We start from the raw sequence: 8941 nt of genomic DNA on the forward strand, positions 1-8941 counted from the left end.
ATGCCCACCAGGCTCACCAAGGCCTTAGCAGTAGTAACTACCCACAAACTGGAAGCAGTATATATTGTGATGACAGTAACAGAGGTCGCAGACTTAAGCATAGTTCTACAACTCGGTAACCAGGGTAATCCTCTCAGTTCTCTTCTACTCACTTTCTACCACTGAAAAAGGAAAGGCGCCAGCCACTGCTCTGCAGATTGAACCACCCAACCGGTCCATCTCCCTCTTCCACCTCTTGATAATGACGTCCCCTCCCCACGGAGACCCAGCGCCACGAGTTGGCAGGTCCACTCAGGGTCCCTCAGGGCTGAAGGGTCGACTGCCCTCCCCGCGTGTCCATGGGTCCTGGCCGCGGCCAGCTCTGAAGACCAGCGTCTGGCGTCCAGAGACCACCAGGGCAACTAGCCAAACAGCCCCTTTGGATCTTTGTGGGCACCCTTCCTCTCTCCCGTCTCTGCCTGCACTGTGGTGATAGTGCACTCGGGTTCAGAGGGCCTGCATCAGCTCTAGGCAGGTGGGACCACCCAGAGCTTCCAGGCCATCGAGGGATGGGCAGCGAGAGCCCAGGGCGCCGGGATGGCCATCTCCAAGATGGGCGGCCAGGCAGAACTGTGATCCTCGCTCTCCATCTGGCGGCCGTCGTGGGAACCGCCGCCGAGGCTTCTCCGCCCAAGGCAGCCAGCCATTCGAAGCGTGGATGGTCGCATTTCCCGATAAGCACCGCGATGCAAGGTCGCGGCTGCAGGAAATGGCGCGTGCAGGCGCACAGGCGCCGGACATAAACGCGCAACCTCATGGGGCACAGACACGCAGGCGCACGCAGGATGGCCTCACGCTCGAGAAAATGTCTCCCGAATCAGTAGTGCCTACCAGCCTGGCGACTGCACTGCTCACCGAGGGCTCTGGGGGAGCCACAGACCCCGAGTCAGCTTCTGGGCAGGAAGGGGCCATCGCTGGGCCCCTGTCTGCAGCCTCCTACTCACAGCCCTGCACCCTGCCTCCTGCCTGCTCCCAAAACACAGGACTAGTGCAGGGGAGTGGAACAGGGAGAGGGGTGCCCATGCCTCTCAGCATGCCACCCTGCCCTGGACTCAAGGTGGAGGACAGCGCTGCCAGCCTTTCCCGGCCTCTGAGGAAAGGGGGCTGTGGAACTCCTGCTGGCCCACCCTCCTTTCCTCGGACATCACACCACTACCCCCCGACCCCCGTTCCTGGGTGCCCAAAGCAGGGCTGGCCACCATTGGCCAGCAGGAGTAGGCCTATCTCAGGAAGGTGGGCAAACACCCGTGCCCTGGAATCCTGCACCACACTCCTGACAGTGGCCTTTGATCTCACACCAGGACCTTTCTGTGGCTGGCTGGTCCTTGGGATGGCACATGTGACCTCTCTGAACCATCTGGGTGCCTGGAGCCCCCACGGAGCTGCCAGGGATCCTAAAGCCTGGCGTCCTACCTGCTGACCCTGCCCTCCCCCCCACATCTAACCCACTTATTCCTGGAGGCTCCCGGAGGTTCCTGAGGACTCAACCAGCCACAGTCCCTGCCCACAAATCCCTGTCGCCAAGCTCCGTCCGGCCCAGGGGGCCACACAGACCATCTCGGACCCTGCCGGGACCACACTGCAGTGCTGACTCGAGGTACCAGGCCACTGTACCCCCATCTCAGGCAGCGCCTCCCCTCCACTGTCCAGAGCAGAGACAAGACAGCTGAAACTTTCAGGAAACTTTATTGAAGAGCAGCACTGACTGAAACCATTGAAGACAGGGAATGACAACACAGAGAACTACTAACGGCCACAGATCATGGTCCTGGCCCCTCTTATCCTCCCAGGGTCCCTAACAAGGTGCCTGTACTGCTCTCACGCAGCGGTCCTCCCTCCCCCCACACTCTCCCTTCCTGAGGGCCTCGCAGGCAGTGTCTTGCCAGGAAGGTGGGCGCTGGCAATGCCCAATCCCCTGAGGGCAGCTCCTCCCGCTTGGGCCCACATGCTCTATGGTGGGCACAAGTCAGTCACACAGCAGGGCACGCTGCACCAAGCCGAGGACACAGAATCCCGAGGAAGCACAGGGTGGCCCAGCAGAGCACAGGTCCTGGGGGCCTCCCAAAGCCCCACTGCGGCACCGATGCAGATCTTCCTTCCAGAAGTCCTGGGGTGGATGCTGGCCAAGCCCTTGTCCATCCCCTACTACCCACCGGTTCCTGAGAGTGGGCTAGGGTGTCTCTGCACCACAGTTGGGGGAACTGCTCGGAGAAGAACACACGCACATCTCCAGGAGAGCAAGCAGAACTGGGCCTGAGTATGCACTGGGAAAGCACACGCTGAGCTGAGGACTCGGGACCACAGCGGGTAGGGCCTTGGCTGGTGCTGAAGCTCAGGGCACGTGGCAGGGCCCAGGGGTGGCTGACTGGGTAGGTGGGGACAACCAGCCCAGGTTCATGGGCACCGCAGGGCTCTGTGGGGGGTGGGAGGGGGAAGTGGGCGACGGCTTGGGGGTGTGTGTTGTTGGGGAGGGGAGAGGGGACTGGGGCAGGGAGGGGTTCCTTGAGACCTGGGTCACTAGGGGGCCTACAGGGAAACATCTGGACTTCCCAGGACAGGGAGCAGCCTGCCCCAGGGGATGCTGAATAGGGGTCCCCTCTGGTGGGGTGCAAGGGAGGCCCAGGCACCATGACATGGCCCTTAACGTCTCTCAGGCCAGTGTGGGCAGCAGCTATTTGCAGGCACCCCTCACCTAGGCAGGTACTGCCCACTCAGGGCTGTTCCCAGTTGCAGGCTTTGGGGCTGACCTTGGCATTGGCAGCTGGTGAGTGGTACTTCTCCAGGCCAGTCCCAGGTCTCCAGTGACCAAGCATAAACCTAAGCAGAACAAAAGAACCCTCCCTCCTGCTAATGAATTCTCCTCCTCCTCTTCCTCCATCCCCCTCCTCTTCCTGCACCCCCCTCCTCCTCTTCCTCCTCTTTCCCCTTTTCCTCCTCCTTCTCCTTTTCCTCCTTTGGAACAAAAGTTTACATGCACACCCACTCACACCAAAGCCAGCTGTGGGGTACTGGCCCACCAGGTACCCAGGGCCCTATCATCTCCTCACAGTCTTTGCTGTCCTTGTCCCTACAGTCCTTCCAGGCTGCAGGGGCCAGGGTAGGGGAAGACTGCTTGTAGGATGGTGCTGGGTGCCATGGGCCTCTGGGTCCTCTGCCCTCAATTGTGGAAAGGCTCCAGGGTTCTGCCTTCTGGGGGACACCCTAGGGCAGATGTTCCTGAAGACAGGCTGGATCCTGTGGTCTCCCAGCCAGAGCATCTCCCGTCTGCCCCACAGCTCTTCCTTGCCAGTGCTGGCACATTGTGGCAGAGATGGCCTCCAGAGAGGCTCCTCTAGGTCCCACGTGGCCTGGGGGACCATCAGCATCGTTAGCTCAGAGCCCACTGGGTGGGCGTTTGCAGGTGGCCAAAAGCCAGGGCCAATGCCAGAGACCCTGACTACACCTTCAGCCTCTGCTATGTTGGGGTCTCTGTCTGAGGTGCGGGCACCCCTTTTGCTGCATGTTATGGCCCCATACTTGGACCTCCCACACCTCCCTGAATTGATTTTGGCTTGGTTGGTGGAGCACCTTCCAGCTGGTAGAGGCTGAGGGGGCTGGGCCTGGCTTCCCTGCCCCTCTGCCCCATTCAAGGCTCCCACTGTTTGTGTGGACTGCCTCTTCCCCCGTTACACTTTTTCTGTTGCCTGCTAGCAGAGGGTGTGCCTGGATATGTTGAGTCTATGCTTCCTAAGCCTTGGGGTGGTTCAACGGCTCCAGCCCCTCTCTCGCTCCCCAACTCTTCTGCTGCCAGCTGAGGCCTGGGCTTTGCCGGAGGCTGGTTCTCGGCCCTAGGAAATAATGCCTGGCTGTGGCCTTCCTCCCCAGTGTCACAGCTGGAAGACAGCCACCTGCACTTCAGAAATGGGACGATCCCTTCCCGGATGGTCTGAGTGCTGCTCTCAGCAAATGACCCTGCCTGCACCATGACCTGAGGGATCAGGACATTGTCTTCTGATGCCCTGCAGACCCTTTCTGCTTGACTCTGGTTCTCCTCAGTCACTGCCATGGTGGCCTCATACTCCTCTTCATCTCGAATGAGCTTCATTAACTGCAGGAAAGTGGGCGCACACTCTCACTGATCCAGTAGCTTGAGCTTGCCCCAGAGGGCAGTGGTCATGGAGGCTCGGGCTAGGATGTGTTTCAGGTGAATCGTGTCTGTGCTTCTCACTGACAGGGGGCTGTGCTGCCCGGCTTTCTGAATCAGGGGCTCTAACCATACCAAAAAACCAGAGATGTTCTCTCCAGACTTCTGGAAGGTCTCAACTAACTGTGAGGTTCTATGGTCCTCTTTATCCCCAAAGATCTGCTTCAGGGCCTCCAGGCACTCCTCCACTGTCAGAGTCACTGCTGGCCCTCAGCACCCACATGATGGACTGGGCAGGGCCACATAAGCTCTCCAGCAAACCCTGCCTCTTTATCTCAGACACCTGCCATAGCTGCATCATCTTAGTCACCTGCTCTAGCCAGGTTTCAAAGCTCTCTTCACCTGGGCCTGGGAGAGTGTTTCCTGAAAACATCTTGAGTTTTTGGCACCACAGGCTTTCTTTCAGAAGCTGCAAGACTGGTTGCCTGACTTGAGCCAAGCCCTCCAGCTCTGCACCCTCAGAATGAGTGCTGTACCCCAGGGTTTTGGCCACATCTACCATTCTTCAGTCCTTATCTTTTAGGAAGTACTTCAGTCTGTTGATAAATTCCTCATCTGGGCTATGGGGTTTCACCACTTCCCAGGTACCTCCCTTTCCTAGGATCCAGCTGGGCACTGTAGCATAGTTGATGGTGTCAGTCAATTCAAGGAAAACTGCCTTAGCATGGTCTTCCCTTCTGAACATTGTGCTCCGCACCCTGTAGGTGCAGAGGGACTCTAAGCCCCTCCTCAGGGTCTCTTTAATTTCTGCCTCACTACACTCCATGGGGATCCCCATGATTAGCAAGTCCTTCCTAGGGTCCAGGTCCATTCCTCTGCACCAATCCTCCAACAGTCACAGCCATTGCTCCCAGTTTCTATGGACTGGTCTAATACTAAGGGCAGTAATCAGCTCACAAAGTGTGACAAGGAGTCAAGGAATTTTGGGTCAATGCCAAGTATGAAGGCAGAATCGTCTCTGTTTTCCACAGCTTATAAATGCAAATGGAGTGAGAACATCATTAATGCCCACCCTCCCAACCCCCACCAAACCCCCTCCACTACCCCCCTCTCTTTTCTGGTCACAGGGATTCAGCCCCTGTTTCCCAGGGCTTCCCCAATCATTTGATGGAGGGGTTTCTTTAGGCCCAGCTTCCAGCTCATCCTGTCCCTGCTGACCTCCGCTTGTTGTGGGCTCCTCCTCAAAGTCCCAGGACTCTGCTGTGTGTCCTGGAGGTGCCTGTGGTGAAAAGGCCAGAGATAGAGGTAGGAGGCGGGGCCTGACAAAGCCTGTGTGTGTGTGTGTGTGTGCCCACGCCCATGGCCTGGCTCAGGGCTGTGCAATCCCAGGGCACCTGGTACCCACTTCTCTGAGGCAAAGGTTAGAGGACAAAGAGGTACAGTTCCCTTCTTTCTCAGAAAATGCCTGACAGATGAGAAAGATGACTGGAGCTCTGCACAAGGCAATGAACTGATGGGTGAAGAGACTGTGTGACAAGCTGTCATATTGCCATGGATACTGAGGACAGCATGGGCTGTAGGTTTGCATCACTGAGGGGTGTCATGTGGTAGGTAAGGTTAAGGAGCAACAGGTGATGTCATTGGCCTCTAACCAAAGAAGTATCATTTGTTGTGGGGGAGGGAAGATGGGGGGTGGGCAGCAAGGATCAAGAGCTGAAAACAGGAACCTATGGTTTCTAGATGTTTGGAAGCTAGAATCAGAGGCAGAAAAGGGACCCAAAAAGGGTCTCCAGTGCCACACTGCAGGAACAGACAACTCTGACCCTAGGTGTGACCCTACCCTGCAGACCCTGTAAACCTTGGCAGGCAACCCCACCCCTCCTGCTTTTTGCCAGGGTTACAGAGGCCTCTTCTGCCTCACAGCTGTTCACCACGCTGGTTAGGGATCCAGTGGCAGTGCAGATGCTAGAATTCTACCCACGGGCAGCACCAGACCTGCCCTCCAGCACTGTGCACAGGCAGTTCCTGGTGTTGGGGTGGTGGACACCGCTTCACTGGATCTGTTCCAGGCAAGGCCGAGGTTCTGCCTCACAAGACCCTGCTCAGGCTATGTCAATTCTGAGTCTACAGAAGTGCTCACAAGCACTCTGGTACAGGGGTACAAGAAACTGCTCAACTGGTATTCAGCGCTAGTGCAGTTAAGATTATCACTGCAGTGTATGTGCTTAGTCGTGTCCAACTCTTGTGACCCCATGGACCATAGCCCATCAGGCTCCTCTGCCTATGGGAGTTTTCAAGCAAGGATACTGGAGTGGGTTGCTATTTCCTCCTCCAGGGAGTCTTCCCAACCAAGGGATTGAACCCACGTCTGCTTGCATCTCTGGTAGATTCTTTACTGGCTAAGCCATTGGGAAGCCCTCAATTATTATTACTCCTCCCTCAATTCCAGCCCTCTTTTAAACCTTAATCTGCCTGAAATGCAGGAGACCTGGGTTTGATCCCTGGGTTGGGAAGATCCTCTGGAGAAGAGAACAGATACCCACTCCAGTATTCTGGCCTGGAGAATTCCATGGACTGTATAGTCCATGGGGTCGCAAAGAGTCGGACACAACTGAGCAACTTGCAGTCCCTCTGCTGCTGCTACTGCTGCTAAGTCACTTCAGTTATGTCCGACTCTGTGCAACCCCATAGACAGCAGCCCACCAGGCTCCCCTGTCCCTGGGATTCTCCAGGCGAACACTGGAGTGGGTTGCCATTTCCTTTCAAATACACAAAGTGAAAAGTGAAAGTGAAGTCACTCAGTCGTGTCTGACTCTTAGCAACCCCATGGACTACAGCCTACCAGGTTCCTCCATCCATGGGACTCTCCAGACAAGAGTACTACAGCCCCTCACTAGCTCTTAAACCTTGCCCCCACTGTCAAGTCCCACCTCCACCAAAGTGCAACTGGCCTTAAGGCCCACCCCTGATGCCAAGCCTCCCTGCACATTTGACCCAGGTAGCCACCAAGCCCCACCCTGTCCAAGTCCCACCTCCAATGAAGCCCTACCCCCAACTGAGCCCAGCCCCTGATGCCAATCCCCACCCCGATGGAAGTTCAATCTCTGCCCCCACAAAGCCCCACCCCTTCTCGTGACCCAACCCCCATTCAAGTCCCATCCCTAAGGAAGCCTTGCCACTACGTAAGCCTGATCCCTGCCCCCACTCAAGCCATGTCCCCACCTCTTCCCAAGCACAATGCCTGTCCTAAGCTCCGACCTCACTCAAATCCAACTACTGTCCCAAAGCCTCTGCCTTCATTTCCCTGTGGTCCCCACCCTCACCTAGGCCCACCTTCCTAAATCCCTCCACCCCTTTACACACTCTCTACCTCAAACACCCCTCATTCCAGAGCCAGAATACGTCTGATCAGTGGAAGTTGGTAGAGGCCAGGAGAGAAAGCGCTGAAGACACTTCCCCTCCAGGGTAAGGCCCAGAGCTACCAGTCCTGACCGCAATGGCTGTAAGCAGGGTTAGGCGTGCAAGAGGTTCCTCTGCAATTCCGAAACCGGTCACAATGTCTGGAAATGGCACGGTACTGGTGCATGCCAGGCCCGATCGCATAGTACTGGTGCATGCCAGGCCTGACAAACAGCATGGTCCTGGTGCATCAGGCCTGATACAGTGGGATCCCACTTCCAGGGGATCTTGATAAAAATGCAAGTTCTGATTCAGGAGGACTGGAGTGGGACTGAGATTCTGTGTTTCTCCTTTCTAGAAAGCTGGGTGGTTACTGAGCAAGATACTTGCAGAATCCCCTTTAAGTGCAGGTATTTCCTATGTCTGAGAAGGGGAACATAGACCTAAATATGCCTGACTTCACTAGGAAGTACTATTGAAAAGCCTGTTAAATCAATCTCCTTCCCATGCCAAGAAAAAGTGGTTACCTGCTGGTGTCAGAAAGTCACAGACCCCCAAGTGGGGCATTTTACCTGAGGGATCTCATAACACAAGTCCACTGTGGCTCTGTGAAGCCCCCACTCAGCCACATGGCATTACAGGTATGATAGGTGTCACAAAAGGTGATACCATGGGAAGAGGTGTTCTGATTGCCATCCTAGAAAACAGTGGAGGTTAAGAAACATGTCTGAAAACATATTACATTATATTGGTTTCAAGTTTATAACATAATGGTATTTGTATATGTTGCAAAATTATCACTATGATAAGTCTAGTTAACATTTATCAATACACATAGTTTTTTTTTTCTTTCAATGAGAATTTTTAAAAATCTACCCTCTCAGCAACTTTCAAAAATACACAGTACATTACAGTTTTATTGACTATAGTCTCCATGTTGTACATTACATCCCTAGGACTTATTTATCTTACATTTATGTTTATGTGTGTGTATGTATATATAATATGTCCTACCCTGATAGTATTACCGAATTAGATTATGAAAGCCCTTCAAGGAGCTCCATTATGATTGGTTTAGAGATTAAGTGCTTTTTATGAATTGAACACTCTTAAAGTTCTCAGAAATTAATGAAAGTGAATTTACTCTCATACAACTTTATTTTAGCAGTAATTATGTTTTATATATATTATGTCAGCCTTAAAGATAGTTTACAAGATCTCTTGCTAACGTAAAACTTGACACTTAAACTAAAATAACTATACAAGATGTGCAAGATATGTTTTTGTTAAGGAAAAAGAATAATTTTTTCCTAAAGTAAAATGACTGGTTGTTCCAGAATGAAAAAGATGAAAGGGCAGGACAAAACCTGAATGGATATG

General features: G+C 54.2%; 1 protein-coding gene across 1 annotated transcript; it reads right to left on the reverse strand.

Annotated features, from left to right (window-relative positions):
• Nucleotides 1-750: 750 nt before the first annotated feature.
• On the reverse strand, nucleotides 751-5057 carry PNMA5 (PNMA family member 5; the record flags this gene model as incomplete). Its single annotated transcript, XM_025275935.2, is given in 2 exon segments — nucleotides 751-4415; nucleotides 4417-5057. Coding segments are annotated over 2 exon segments (1392 nt in total), but the record flags the coding sequence as incomplete, so codon positions are not given.
• Between the last annotated feature and the right edge of the window lie 3884 nt (nucleotides 5058-8941).

This window comes from Bubalus bubalis, chromosome X, assembly GCF_019923935.1.
Source record: "Bubalus bubalis isolate 160015118507 breed Murrah chromosome X, NDDB_SH_1, whole genome shotgun sequence".
NCBI lineage: Eukaryota > Metazoa > Chordata > Mammalia > Artiodactyla > Bovidae > Bubalus > Bubalus bubalis.